This window comes from Tachysurus fulvidraco, chromosome 23 (genome assembly GCF_022655615.1).
Source record: "Tachysurus fulvidraco isolate hzauxx_2018 chromosome 23, HZAU_PFXX_2.0, whole genome shotgun sequence".
In the NCBI taxonomy this organism is placed as follows: Eukaryota; Metazoa; Chordata; class Actinopteri; order Siluriformes; family Bagridae; genus Tachysurus; species Tachysurus fulvidraco.
In genome coordinates this window covers 20,665,292-20,680,803 of record NC_062540.1, presented here as the reverse complement: position 1 = coordinate 20,680,803, position 15,512 = coordinate 20,665,292, and the positions used below count along the sequence as shown (strand labels likewise).

Below are 15,512 nucleotides of genomic sequence, written 5' to 3'. Positions count from 1 at the left end.
TAATTTGTTATCGAACATGTTTTTCCCCCACTTATAGATACATTGAACATTTAACCTCCATGACAAGTTAATTCTTAATATTTTTTAAGTTTTTACCAAATTGAACAGAATTAAACGTCGCTGTAATTTGTTTATCGCCAACGTATCAAGATTTTATGGGAAGTTTCAACTCAAAATCATACAGTAATAATAATAATAATAATAATAATAATAATAATAATAATTACAGTATTTCTGCATCTCTGCTTATGTCTCATTTAACCCTCCTGTTTTCCTTTCCTGAATTTCTATGCAATTTAGGATCGCTGAGTCAAATTGGGGATGTGGTAGCTCAGTGGTTAAGGTGTTGGGCTACTGATCGGAAGGTCATGGGTTCAAACCCCAGGTCCACCAAGCTGCCACTGCTGGGCCCCTGAGCAAGGCCCTTAACCCTCAGTTGCTCAGGTGTAAGTCACTCTGGATAAGGGTGTCTGCTAAATGCCGTAAATGTAATGTAAATTGACCTGGTCTGTTTTGAAGAAATTAAGTATATATGATAAGCTTTTTTTTTTTTTTTTTTTTTTAACTTTTTAGTCTAACTTGTTTCCAACATATTAAAATATATTTTGCAAAAAAAAAAAAAATGGTATAATAAACCTTATTTATATACAAAAATGCCTCATTTTTTTAGTAAAAAAAAAAACAAAAACAGAAATTTTGAATTGAATTATTTTCACTATAGATGCACAAACGTTGATGCACAATTACAGGCTGGTATATTTCAAAGCCAGGAGATTGTTCTGAAACCATTTTGATCATTTTTAATGTCAGCAAATAATAAACCCTGTTTTTTTCCACGTCAGATTGACTTGAATGCTTATGTTTTTTCTGGAGGCCTAATGAAATGCAATGCCCAATGCTTGTGTGTGTGTGTGTGTGTGTGTGTGTGTGTGTGTGTGTGTGTGTATAGCATCATTTCGGTAGATCATATTTTGCCCTCTGCTAGGCAAAGGCATATTAAATGTGTGAAATATTTAAAAATATGTATTTTTTTTTCCTGGAGGCCTAATGAAATGCAGTGCCCTATTTGTGTGTGTGTTAGTGGACATTTTATGTGTGCATTTTTGTGTCTGTATATTTGTTCATTGTGCTGAAAAGGGCAAAAGTGTGACCTATCGCCCCACTAAATGTGGCCGGGTCCAACTGACCCGAGAGGATCCAAAACGTAAAGTATATATTGGTCTGAACACATAGTTCTACAAAAATAGACAAAATTAATTTTACTTGCAAATTTGGAATAATTTGGAACGATCCTGGTAAATTTCAGGCAAATATGTGGAAGAAAACCCGTTATGACGCATTAAACTTTCATTACACCTTCCAGCAGGGGGGGCAGGATGGCTTAGTACCTTCGCCTCACACCTCCAGGGTCGGGGGTTCGGTTCCCACCTCCACCTCGTATGTGTGGAGTTCGCATGTTCTCCCCGTGCCTCGGGGGTTTCCTCCGGGTACTCCGGTTTCCTCCCCTGGTCCAAAGACATGCATGGTAGGTTGATTGGCATCTCTGGAAAATTGTTCTTAGTGTGTGAGTGAATGAGTGTGTGTGTGCACCCTGCGATGGGTTGGCACTCCGTCCAGGGTGTATCCTGCCTCGATGCCCGATGACGCCTGAGATAGGAACAGGCTCCCTGTGACCCGAGAAGTTCGGATAAGCGGTAGATAATGAGTTAGTAAACCTTCCAGCCTGGTCAGATAGACCCAAGGAAAATACAAGGGTTAAACATGTTAATTCATTATTGGAAAAAAAAAAAAAGAAAAAAAAAAAGGATAAACTCTATAAAAAGGTTTGGACACACTGTCGACTGGTAGAGTATAAGAGTAAAGTTTTATTTAATCGATACCACATACGTTCCTGGAATTGTAAATAAACTATTCATATTTACAAATAATGATCCATTCTTTTTATTATACACCAGGATTTAAATTACATCAAAAGTCATTGAAATGAAAGCTTATATACTTTTTGTTGTTGATATCAAGCTTTTATTTTAAATTTCAGGTTTCATGATTGAGATTTTTTTGTTTGTTTGGGAAAATGTGTGAGAGGATGTTAGAGGGAAGAAAAAAAAACAAAACAAAAAAAAATTTTAGCTGCCCAAATGAACAGAAGAAGAAAAACAACATCACAAATTCATACTTAAACAAAACGTACTCAAGTAACAAGGAAGTGAGAAGTGCGCCAACAATGAACTAAATTCGTGTCCGGGGACGAGAAGTAAAATAAAATAATAATTAAAAAAAAAAACCCAAAACATTAGAATCCATTTTTGTAACATTATTATTATACAATCCATCATCAGGCTTCATGATTAATCCAGCATGTATAAAAAACAGGACACGTCTGTCTCTCTCACACTCACGCCGTTGTAAATAGGATATCACTTAGTATCAGGGAACAAAAACATCTTTAATTTCTTTTTAAAAACATGTTTCTGTACATGACTACCACACACACACCACACACACACACACACACACACACACACACACACACACACACACACACGATTACAGGAAAAACAGCAGATAAAACAGTTCAAGAGAGAAATGTACAATTCACAGGTGTTAAGCTTCATGATCACTTCGACTTCCTTCGCTTGGCCTGCGTGGGACTTGCTCCAGTGTTAGATTCTTAAACAAAAAAGAAAACAATAAGTCAGCCTGTAGCCAACACGGATTAACAAAAGTATTGTTTTTATTCTCTTTCACATATAAATTTATGCATTTATTCTCTTGTTTTCTTTTAAAGGTGGGGTCTCCGATGTTTGTAAGCCAATGTTGACATTTGAAATCACCAAAACAAACACGCCCCTAACCCAAACGGGTCCCACCCCTGTATCGATAGCTCCGCCCACACATACATACGTAACCCAGGCGACTAACAGAAAGAAACGTGTCTTTATCATAGCTGAAGGGAAGAACAATACGATTGTAGATAAACAAACAAGCAAAAATGCCACACAAGCATAATGATGTAAAGGACAAAGGCATATATTAGTTCTGTGTAACAAAGCAAAACCAACGTTACTCACCTATCGAGAAGGTAAAAAGTGCCTCGGCGTCTTAAGTAAAGTCGGCCACATATTCACAGGTCGGAGTTTCCCGAGTCGATAACTCCTGAGCTAAACGCTGTTACTACACAAAACGCGGTTGTAGCTGCCTCTCTACATTACTACGATAGAAAAGAGGTGTTATTTGTGTAGTAACAGCGTTTAGCTCAGGAGTTATTGACTCGGGAAACTCCAACCTGTGAATATGTGGCCGACTTCCTGCTCCTTCAGTTCTCTCCAGCGCTGGAAAGCTGATCCTATATTAACACGTCCTACTTCTTGTCCTTATCGTAAGTCTTTCTTCTCTTTCTTTCTTTGTTTTTATCCTCCATGTCAATGTTAAAACCGCTTTCTGCTAATGTCACACACGCGCACCGAACACTCTCTCCACCCATATCGACAAGACCCGCCCCTTTCTGCTCACTGGCTACACGTTAGTTTTTATTTTTGTTTAGTATTCGGCCTGACTCAAAATTCGTAGAGACCCCGCCTTTAACAGAACATTCGATCTTGATGGTGAAGCAAATTTATCTCGTAGTATATACATTTTTTACTTATTAAAAATATCTTATCTATTTGATGTTATGAAACAAGTATAAACCACCTGCAGGTTTACCTGCAGCTTTCCCGGGGTTAGAAGATGCTGACCCCGGTCTGGCTGCTCTCTTTCTCTGTCCGTTGTCAGGCACTTCCTCTTCAGTGTCCTTCTCGGCTCGTGAGCTCCTTCGGCTGGGGCCTTTTACCTTTTCGGTATGGCCTCTTGCTTCCCTAAAAAAAACACAGGACAGTAGTGGGGCAACAGCAACAAGTTGAATATAATACTAATGATAAAAATCAGGATTTTTTTGTAGGTTTTATACACTAAGCGTTGATATTTGTGGAGTGCATTCCATGTTTCACTTAGGTATCACAGTCAAGGTCCAACTTTATTATTATTAATCCTACAGGCCTTAGTGGAGCCCCTTTAACAATTCTGGATTTGCTGTTTTTCCTCATCTACCACAGATAACCAGACAACGTCCATCCTCTTCATAACCACGTTTACTAAACTGGTGACACTGCCCTGTGCACACGCCTGCACAGGGAATCTTCAGGTTTGGTATATACATACCTTTGGGCTAAGTCGATGGGCGTCTTTCTTTTCTTTGCCCATCTGTTATAGAAGTGGAAAAACAGCATTAAACTGCTTTGTTGTTTAACATTTTTTTTGTGTGATTTGGTTTTTAACAAATTCATGATTTTAATGATTGTGACACCGAAGTTAGTGATTTCCAGGAAATCGGTTCGTATTACTATTAAAATAAAACAAAATAAACACTACGTTCGTTGAACATGAAAGAAACGTTTCACAGAAATAATGACAAAAAAATGAATTAAGAATCATAGAAAATAGATGCTTAGACATTCCACATAAAACAAACAAACAAACAAACGAAAAAACAAAAACAAAGGAGAAACTGACACAAAATGAGAATGAAACAAGCACTGGGTTTGTCTTACCCTTGTTCTGCCACAGAGGGTGCTGCCTCTACTTGAAAAAATAAGAAAAAGAAGAAGAAGAAGAAGAAGAAAAAGAAGAAAGGAAGAAACATGGATTACTGTTTTGTGTTAGAAGTCAGCTCCAGATAAACACAGACCTACCAGCCCCAAATTGGTATAATGCGTTGTCCTGCTGAGGGGGCGCTCATCTTAGATAGAAAAGGAGTGTGATAATATGCAAGCTTTTACCACCACTGTAACCACCAGAGCCCCAGGGGGGAAAAGCTGCCACTAATCTGGTCAAATTAAAAAGTAGACACCTGACACATTTAAAAGCTTCTACTTAACACTAGAGATCAAACCACCTAGGGACCATCGCTCTAGATTCAAGTGTTGATTAGCTTATCTGGTGTTTTCACTGAAGGAGGTTTAAATAACAGAGTTCCTACAAACGTTTGCTGAAGTTCAGAGGGGTTTATAAATATAACAGCGGCCGTTTTTTCTTGAATACGTGTGAACGTTCTGAATGATTCTATTGTGACTGTTGTGAATTTCGTTTAGCAAATACTGCTGTAAGAAATAACATTGTGTTTACCAGTTTGTTGTTGTTCCTGTGTAGGCTGAGCTGTAGCAACATAATAAACATGTCATTAGTCTTGAGCGCTGTAACAGTATGTAGACAACAGAAACATGAAGATGCTTATAATGGTTTAGGGCAATAACGTTTACTAACAATTGAAAAATTGTCTGAAATACTTTCCAGCCAAAATCATTCCTAGAAAAATTAGTACAATTGTTTAAAATAGTTAATGCCATTAAAGACCTGGAATATCTGCGGCAGGCACCGTGGTGTTTGCTGACTCGGGCAAGCTTGTCTCCGTTACTGTGGATGGTTGTGGTTCCACAGCTGGAAGTAGTGGAGATGACCTTACTTCAGGACCAGTGGATGTCGCCGGGGTCACTGGTGGGACTGAAGCATTAGGTGGTACAGGTGGTGCAGACATACTTGTGATCGGTGGAGAACTTGAAGCAGAATTGCCTCGAGGTTCCACAGCAGAACTGGGAGTGATCTGTGAAGGACTGGGTGTGACGGTGCAAGAGGAAACAGGTGGAGGAATGTGCACAGGTGCAGACAAAGAAACTGTAGGTACTAGTGCTGACAGCTGAGGTGCAGATGGGACGGCTGTCGGAGTAGGTGGTGGACTAGAAAGTGTTGCATTTGTAATCACTTGAAGAGGGGCTTGAGATGATGGAGTGTCTATAGGTTTTCCTGACTGGTTTGTAGTCTGCTGTTGCATCTGATAGGGGTCACTACTGTGGGGGGTGGTCTTGACCAGAACATTTTGGACTGGACTGCTCTTGGCAATAGTTGTTGGTGATTGTGAGAGGGAACTCCTGTGGGCAACAGCAGTAGTCCCTGAGCTGGAACAGGGAGGCAAAGATCCTAGAGGTTGTTGAACAGATGGAGAAACACCTGGAGCTGTGTTAGAATGTAAAGAGGATGATTGTCCTACAGGACTTGATTTTGAGACCGGGGCATCAGAAATGCTCTTTTGCTGAGAAGGGTGGACTGTGTTTAGAGAAGATGCTGGACTTGCAGGCATTTGCACTTGAATTTGTCCAATCATGGCACGACCTGGCTGACTTGTGGCTATGCTTACAACAGGGGAATGTGTTGCCATAGAGGCAGATAGAGTAGAAGCTGCAGTTGAACATGGAGCAGAAGATAATTGAATGTTGGCAGTTACCTGTATGGGCCCAACCATAGTGACAGGCTGAGAAACCACATTGGTGCTTGGTGGTACAGAAACAGATGGGACTTGGAAAATGACGGATCCTGTTATAAACTGTTGAGGGCGATTTTGAGTAGAAACAGACTGGTGCACATCTGGAGATCTTATGCTCTTAGTAGGTACTGCAAGCACTGTTGAGACGATGGCTGGAGGCACTGCAGATACTGTGCTAGCAGCAGAACTAATGGGATTGGATGTTACAAAAACAGTTATTTGTTTTGGCTGAGTGGACCCTGATGATGTAGGTCTATGCAAGACTGTTTGAGACATACTTGTAATAGGTTTAGTACCGGAACTAAGGGAAGGGTTGGGATGTAAAATGGAATTTGAAGCAGTGCTAGTAAGCAAACTTGGGCTAATACTGGATACACCCATTGATGACTGTGGGCTTAGACTACTAGTCTGGATCACATTTGGGCTAGCCATTGAACCAACCTTAGATTTTTGTTCATGTTCACTAGTGGGCAAAGGCAGCCCACTATCAATGCTCTGTGGAGTAGAGGAGATACGTTGACTCTCTTGTTCCACCAAAGCAACTGGCGGAGTAACCAGGGGTGGCTTTGTGGACAAGGATGTGTGGCCCATATTATCTAGCAACTGATTGAGGGATGTTGGGGCATCTCTAAAAGATGCTGAAACAGCCGGACCATGCTCCTGCAGTGGTGGATTCTGAGGTTGACGCAGCTCATCTGATGGTTGCTCAGATGGCATATTAGGTTCTTGAATTTTTGTTTCCTGGGTTGGCATGCGTTGATTTGCCATTCTGAGGGCAGAATGATCTCTTTCCACTTGTGTAATCTGACGCGTGTCTATCTGTGGTACCTGCCCCTGGCTCTCTCTCATTGCATCCGAGTTACTAGGCAGTGCTTGCAGAGGGTTTAGAATTTGCTGAGAATCAAGTGTGCCTACTGATGATATAGATGTAGTGGGACTTGGGAGGACCGAAGAAGCACTGGCCATTACGGTTTGGGAACTGGCCATTTGTTGTTGATTTGCTATGGAGGTTAGGGGGTTCTTTGCCCACTTCTGTCTTCCTGGGCTAGGAGTGGCCGTTTTTCTATTTGAGGCAGGACTAGATCGTCGACTGTTACTGGGACTAGCTCGCTTTGTTTGCCCTCCAACCGTCTGTTTTTCTTGCTTTGCACCTGTACTGGCAGCATTATTAGGTTGTGTATAACCCTGTTGAACACTATTATGGCCACTAGAGTTACTGTTGTTAAGAGATGCAAGATTTGGTGGAGCTTGTCCAATAGCTTTCAAAGTGGTAGGGTTTAGACCTTGTTGATCAAAACCTCGAGTTAAGTTAGGCTGTCGGGGTGGCAGAGGGATGTTAATCTTTGGGGGGAAAAGACCAGCAATTGATGCATTCAGTCTCTCAGGAGAGAGATTTATCTCTGACGGCTCAGTGCTGGGTGGACGGTTGGTGGGGGTTAAGGGATGGTGATATGGTCTAGGACTGGCACGGTTTGGTGTCTTAGGGCGGGAACTTTGGGAAGTTGAAGGAGCATTAGGAAAGTGGAGGTTGTGTGAGCTGGCCATTGGTGCTTGCTGGGGTGGTTGCTGTGGACTTGCTCCTGGTTGCTGAGGGACAGATGAAGGTACAGACTTCAACAAATGAGAATTAGGACCTTGGTTGACAATATTTTGTTGACTGGCATTCCCTGCTTGAGGCGCCATTTCAACTGATGACCTTTCCTGCAAATTAGCAGTGCCTGATGCATCCTCTGGTGCCATTCCTGTGGTTCCCTGCCCAATTTCTGGATGGGGCATTCTTCTAGCTGCAGCAGCCAACTGCGAATTTACTATTGGCTGCATGCCTCTGTTTTTTTCTGGAGAGGGTGTGACACCTCCATGCCCTTGTAAATTGATCATTACAGGCATGTTTCCTTGTTGGGATACAGGCATTCGTTGTGCAGGATCACCAGGATTAACAAGAGTTCTTTGGGGATGGCCACTTTGTTGAAGTGGGAGACGATTCTTTGCTTGTTCCTGCATTTTAAGCATCATCATCATCTGTTGTTGCTGCTGCTGTTGTGGTGTCAGTGGTTGCTGCTGCTGCTGCTGCTGCTGTTGTTGTTGTTGTTGTTGTTGTTGTTGTTGTTGCTGCTGCTGCTGCATTTGCTGCTGTTGAAGCTGTAAGTGATGCGGATGGATTTGATGTGGTCCTTGTTGTGAACTTTGTGGTGTTCCGGATTGACCAGAAATTTGCATATGCATCTGTTGCTTTTGCATTTGTTGCTGCTGCTGCTGTATTTGCTGCTGCTGCTGTTGTTCTTGCTGTTGCATTTGTTGTAACTGCTGCTGCTGCTGCATTTGTTGCATCTGCTGCTGCTGTTGCTGCTGCTGCTGCTGAGCCATGAATGGCATTTGCTGCAAAACCCTTTGATCTCCTGATTGTCCAGAAAAGCCTAAAACAAAAAAGGTATTACAATTCTAAATACCCAATTAGCAGACTTCATGCTAAACCTTGGCAAAATCAGCATGGACTTTAGACATATTTCAAGCATGTACGTATGCATATCATGGCTTATGGAAAGAACTCAGACATCATTTCATGTGAGGGTTACCATTACATTTTCCTCGTTTGGCCAATGTTGTTATAGAAGAAGTCGTCTTTATTATCGCCACATATACATTACAGCACAGTGGAATTCTTTTCATATACCAACTGAGGAGCAATACAGCGCCCCTAGAGCAGGGAGGGTTGAGGGCCTTGATCAAGGGCCCAGCAGTGACAGATTGGCTGTGCTGGGGCTTGAACCCCGATCCTCCAATCAACAACCCAGAGCCTTAACCAGATGAGCCTTAAACAGATGAGCCACCACTGCCCCTGCCACCACTTATCCAAACCATCTTACTATTGAGAAAGGATATACTTATGACAAGCTGAAAGTTAAAGGCCTTGATAAAGGGCCCAACAGTGGCAGCTTTTCAATACAGTGATTTGTATACACGACCTTAGGATTAGTAACCCAACACCTTAAAAACTTAAGTTCTCACAATTCACCTCTGGCTTGATATTCATGTCAAAGAGACTGCTATGAAATATTTTGAAATCCCCTACCTGACCGGTTAGAAAATTCAGGGAGCTTTGAGTTGGAAGAATCTGTGCCGGCTCCTTGATCACTACCCAAACCTTGCAACTCTGCATCATCCAACCCTTGTGGAGCCGAATCCAAACCACTACATGAAGAAAAACATTTCACATTTGAAATTTTCTTGAATAACCAATTAAAAAAAACAAACAAAAAAACATCAACACACAGAAAGATATTTTCCCCCCTCACCCAATGCCTTCTACAGACTGTTGCCCCTCGCCAGCTTTGGGTTTCTTCTTACGAGGAGGTTTCTTCTTTTTTGGTTTCGCCTGGTTACCACCAACCCCACCAGCTCCTTGTTTTCCACCTGGTCCAAACTGGCTGGCAGAAATGTCACTCTGAAGTAGGTTAACTAATAAAGGACTAGTCAAGGTCACATCCTTATTCACTGGAAACCCAGCTGTTTGTCCACCAATGGCCATCTGGCCAGCAAACTGAGAATTGAAAGGCATGCCATGACCAGGAAAATGTCCATTGCCCACCTGCATGTGTTGAGGCCCTCCCATCATACCCTGCTGCTGCTGCTGTTGCATTTGCATGTCAGGGAGCATCTGCTGTTGGCTCAGATCACCTGTGCTTCCAGTGCCGTCTCCAAGCTGATGTGAGTGTTGTTGGCCCGCCTGCTGCTGCTGTTGCTGCTGCTGTAGCTGTTGCTGCTGTAGCTGTTGCATCATGTGTTGCTGTTGCTGATGTTGTTGCTGTTGTTTTTGCTGAAGCTGCTGCTGGAGCTGCTGCTGGACCAAATGTCCTGGAAGTCGCATCTGAGTACCATGCATCCCTAATGGTTGGTTGGGATTACCGTTCACCGGGATCTGCTGGGACTGTTGTGCCATTTGCTGCTGATGCTGCTGTAGCTGCTGCTGCTGTAACTGCTGTTGTTGTGGCTGTTGGTGTTGCAGTTGAAGCTGCTGCTGCTGCAACTGCTGCTGCTGCTGTTGTTGCAACTGAGCAATTTGCTGCTGTTGCTGTGGAGTCATTTGTTGCTGCGACTGAAACTGCACCATGTTACCTTGCAAATTAGGTGATGGGCCTCGCATCATTTGGCCTGGCATAACAGCTGGTTGACCTTTGGCCCCAAAAGCTTGCTTGTTACCTTGCATTTGGTTGGCTACCATCTGTTCCATCATAGCATTTTGCTGCTGTGATGCTTGTTGCTGGTGTTGGTGCTGGGGCTGCTGTTGTTGTTGTTGCTGCTGCTGCTGCATCAGTAATGCTTGGTGCCCCTGCCCTCCACCAAGCTGGGCCTGGTTCTGCATCATCCCTTGTCCCTGTGGAGGCATTAACTGTTTAGGAGGGGTCATCCCTCTCTGTCCTTGATTTATGGGCCGGGACAGGACAGTTTGACCTCCTGCCTGGCCTTGCACCATCTGACCTTGAGAGGGGGCTACAGGCTGATTTTGAAGCTGGGACTGCATGCCCATCATTTGGGTCTGTAGACCTGACTGTGGTTGGCCCATACCACCACCTGAGGTGGATGGAGGCTGAGGAGGCATTCCACCATGATGGCCAATTCCACCAGATTGTAGGGAATTGGGCTGCATGTGGTTTGGTGTTGATACTGAAGGTTGTGGACCTACAACAAATTTTAATAAAAACATTAAAAGGAAATATATGTATAAAAAAAATCTATTCAATCTAACAGCAAACAAAAAGATCTTATGAAGATTGTACCTGGATGAGCCATATTTTGGCCACTTTGAAGCTGAAGGGTACCACCTGTGGGCGTTCCTGCCACACTTGTGGTAACTGGTCCTTGGACATAGTTCTGACTTACATTTGAGAAACCCATTGGCATTCGTTTTGGCATACCTGTTATCAAGAAAAAAAAATCTTTAAATTTAATATGTACTAAAGAGCTGAAAACATACACTGAATAAGACATGGCATGCATGTTTAAATACAACAACAAAAAGCATACCTCCCATGCCTCCTTGGGGAACCTGGCCATGCTGAGGCATTCCCATAAACCCTGGCTGAACATTACCCTGCTGCCCTAACACAGCCCTGCCTGGGGACCCAACTCCCTGCGGGAACCCCTGGGGAGTTGTTGGACGTGGTCCTAGCTGACCTTGTCCAATCATAGGTGGGGTTCCAGGTGAACCTTGATGAAATGGTGAAGATGAGGATCCAGGGGACTTAGCAGCAAGGTTGCTCTGGGAAGCAGACACAGGAGGCAAAGGAGGAGGCACCCTTGATCCAACACCCACAACTCCTTGGGGAACTTTGGGCTGAGGGGCTGCAAACTGGTTTGCCCCTGGTGTCTGCTGCTGTTGCTGAGCCATGGCATTAAAAACCTGCCCAGCCTGCTGGCTACCAAAGGGATATGGTGGCGGAGGATGGTTTGGTGTTTGCACAGATGCCAAAGAAGGAGGTCGCTGTCCTATTTGACCTTGCGGAGGAGCTTTTCTCCAATTTGGAGGCATAGACCCCTGAGCAGGTGGTGGCTGAAGAACTCCTGGTGGTAACTGGTTCCAACCAGGAGGGACAGGCATCTGGTTTGAAGGGTTAAATGGGCCACGAGCACCACTCAACTGAGCTAACTGAGCCTGCTGTTGTTGATGCTGCTGCTGTTGCTGCTGTAGTTGTTGAAGGGCTGTCGGATTGAGCTGCCGGTTTGCTTGCATTGCCTGTATGTGATGTCCCTGTGGACCCATAGGAGTGGGTGGGCCATGAGGTGCCTGTGGGTGTTGGAGCTGCTGCGGCTGCTGCAAAGCGAGTCCAGACATCATGGGGTCCATGGAATCTGAAGAACAACAACACGCTGTACTGAAGATAACAATACAATATAGTTGCAGACAGGTGGAAATTTCAAATCACTCACCCGATTGTGTTGCTGGCCTCGGTACCCTCGGGTGCATCTGTCCACTACTGCCAGGTACCATACCCTGTGGAGCCATGCCAGGGCCAGAGGGCACCATTGATGGATTGTTCATCCGCATTCCAGCTAAAGAATAAATAGTCATAATAATAATCATATTGGTGATAATAATAATAATACTACACAAAATATAAAAAAATGAAATATCATATCAATTATTTAGGTGATGGCATGTTGATTCAAAAAGCAACAACATTATTCCTCGTTCAGCACAACGGTTAATAATAATGCATTACTGTACGCTAAAAGTATACTTTACAAGGTAAGCTTATTTTTACCAAACCATACTTTTTCTTAGCCTTATTCTGTATAAACTTAATTGCTCCCTTAGTGACACTGCACGTGCCTACCGTGCTTTATTATGCTGGTGGTGAACCCACAACATGGCCCCATGTCACCAGTTTGGGCTGTGATTTTTTTTTGCAGGCAGAAAAACAGAACTGTGCGTGTTTTATGCACCAAAAGTAAACACTATTTACTAGTATACCATTCTAATTATTTTTGTTTACATTGCAATTTTGGAATATTGGCAATGACACAATTAGTGTGCCAAATCCTTCATAAACAATCTCTCATTCTCAATTTAGTTCTCTCTCTTTTTTTTAAAAAAGCATCCAGACAAATAACAGCAGCCGAAGCAATAAAACTGTGGCGTGAAAGCAGCATGACATATACAGCCTTAACCTTTAATACATTTATTTTTAAAAGTCAGAGGGACTTTATAGATATTTTTATAGCCATAACAATAGAAGTAATCTTAAAACATTCTGATAAAAGCATGCCTAAGATATCAACAATGGTTACTTAAAGAAAAAAAAATCCACTTGGATGTTTTATGTAACTACCAGGGCCTTGTTGCATAGGAAACCCAACATCCATCCTCATCTGACCCGGTGCCCCAATAGGTCCGTTTACTCTGACTTCCTGAACTCGGTTTTGCCCACCTGCCACATTGATGGGTCCTTCACCTGCGCACACAGATTTTTCACGGACATGTAAAAACGTATGTAACAGAAAAACAGGCTAGGGAATAAGTGCACACTTACAACTTATGCAAACAAGCATATGACACGAAGGTGTGTCTTAATAGTTACAGGTCGAGTCAGATTTAGCAACAAAATATTGAATAGTCTAGAAAAAAATTCACACCTTCAATTTGCACTGATAGGATCCCCAAGTCCCGGAGCTGCTGCTGGTTGTTTTGAGCGAGGAGTCGGAGGCGTTCAGCAGCTTCTCTGGGGATATTAAATGTGACTCGCACGCTGTTCCAAGGCTCCACTCGCTGGGGTGCCAGCCTCTCAGGACCTTCAGCAAAATATATAAGATAGCATTAAATAGCCCATGTAGTGTCAAAGGTGCATAAAAGTGAAAGACATAAATACATACATTTTAAAAACAATAGAAATGTGTTCATATAATCAAACACAACTAGTATTAAACACCCAAAGTGCCCTCACCCAATGAGAGCATCTGGGGCATCCCATTCAAGATGGTGTCAAGCTTGTGCTGAAAGTCATCATCATAAAGGTTTCCCTTGAATGCGACAAAGATCGTGGTGCATTCCTTTTCTCCATGTGGATTCTGAGACCAATCCAAGTCACTGTTTCCATGATTACTGCACACGTCATCTCTGTCCTCCAATCCGGAGTCGTCCTCTGTGCTCAGAGTGACCCCACGAGAACCTGTACACCAGGTGATCTCAGGTGGGCCGGGCTGCTGCGCCATGGCCCTTTTCAAAAAAGGGAAGATGTCAGGTCTCTTGGGTGCTAGCTGTTGTTGAAATAAGAAAAACAAAGCTTTTGCAGATGTACATAAAAGGAAAAAAATATGATTTTAAATAGCAATCAAAGTATAAAGCAGGAATACTTTTGACACAAGAAACACGTCTCTGCAATCTAAATTATTTCCGTCTCTATCAAGATCTTCTTAAAAAAAAAAAAAAAAACTCAGCGACGTGCTGTTATCCTAAACCGATAACAACAGGGTGCTGCAATGACGTTCCTGAGTTTCCGTTAGATGATTATTTTCCTATAACAGTGTTTTATTCTTCTTACAATATTCAATATTCAATAACACAATGTTCATATATGAAGGACATAAACGCAGATGTACTGTTTATAATTACATTTGAATGCTGTGGAAGGTTGTAGCAGCTATCAACAGTTGACAAAAAACATCCCACAATTTGTCGTGTTACAGAGAAACAGCAAAACGTCAGTGACAGCCACACCACTGACACTGGAGACTCCTTCCCTAAATGTCAAATATACACATTTCTCCTTACAGAAAACCAATCGCTAATAATAACAACATCAGTTACTGTTACTATAAAAATGATAATGGACCCAAATAATAACAACTAATAAACGAATTTATTTTAACCTGTTACTCGGTCATAGCTGCTGTTATAGAAAACCAATCAAAAGTGTCGTCCAATCAGAATGTAGAATAACAGCAGTGTAACTGTAATGTAAGAAGAGTTACACTAAACGGATGCACGTTATGCTCCAAACCAATTAAACAATAAATAACAATAAATAAATAAACAAAACTAGACAAAATAACTGAACATCCTAACAAACTAACTTTATAATCCGTTTATCCGACGTCAGACTCTTACAAACGAGTCATATTATAAATATAAAACAAATCTGAGCGTTAAGTGAAAGATTTTAGTTCTTTTAATTTATCATTAAAGCGTCAAATAAACCAAACCATCTGCGACCGATGATTTGTTTTTGACTTTTCAGACGTTTAAATCGATTCATTCCTGATCCAATTCAGACAAATTCATTCAGCTGTTTGATGCGAATTTAAAAATAAAACATTAAAATATTACGAAAGTTTAAATATGTTAGCTGGCTAAACAACAAGTAGCACCGACGGCTAGCATGCTAAGCTAAGCTAAGTTCAGCTAGCTGCTAGCCGGCTAACTGTTTATCCGGACGGCTGTATTGTTCCTCCTGCTCTGACACACTTTATATGAGCATTAGACAACACCAACACAACGCTGTTACCTGATCAATCCATTTGTGTGGAAGGGAAACCAGAGAAGTGTTGAGTTAGCAGGCTAACGTGGATGCTAACTAGCCGAACGCTAACAGCACAGCAGCTCGCACAAATCTCATAATCTTCGAGCGAGGTGTTGTTTTTTTTTAACTATTCACAAACCGCA

At 42.4% G+C, this 15,512-nt stretch overlaps 1 protein-coding gene across 12 annotated transcripts; it reads right to left on the bottom strand.

Annotated features, from left to right (window-relative positions):
- Window positions 1-1,845: 1,845 nt before the first annotated feature.
- Window positions 1,846-15,512, bottom strand: ncoa6 (nuclear receptor coactivator 6). 12 transcript variants are annotated; one of them, XM_047807504.1, is made up of 16 exons: window positions 15,355-15,499; window positions 14,463-14,590; window positions 13,795-14,107; window positions 13,487-13,642; window positions 13,183-13,305; window positions 12,281-12,403; window positions 11,378-12,202; window positions 11,131-11,268; window positions 9,649-11,032; window positions 9,426-9,544; window positions 5,392-8,769; window positions 5,164-5,193; window positions 4,590-4,620; window positions 4,201-4,242; window positions 3,694-3,857; window positions 1,846-2,670 (listed from the first exon to the last, which is right to left on the bottom strand). In XM_047807504.1, exons 3-16 carry the CDS (start codon window positions 14,060-14,062, stop codon window positions 2,618-2,620), a joined length of 6,834 nt encoding a protein of 2,277 aa, XP_047663460.1. In that variant the 5' UTR covers window positions 14,063-14,107; window positions 14,463-14,590; window positions 15,355-15,499; the 3' UTR covers window positions 1,846-2,617. The 12 variants fall into 12 exon arrangements, 10 of the variants coding, with proteins under 10 accessions (XP_047663460.1, XP_047663459.1, XP_047663461.1 ...); XM_047807503.1 differs by lacking the exon at window positions 14,463-14,590 and having other exon boundaries at window positions 15,355-15,512; XM_047807505.1 differs by lacking the exon at window positions 14,463-14,590 and having other exon boundaries at window positions 13,795-14,066; window positions 15,355-15,503.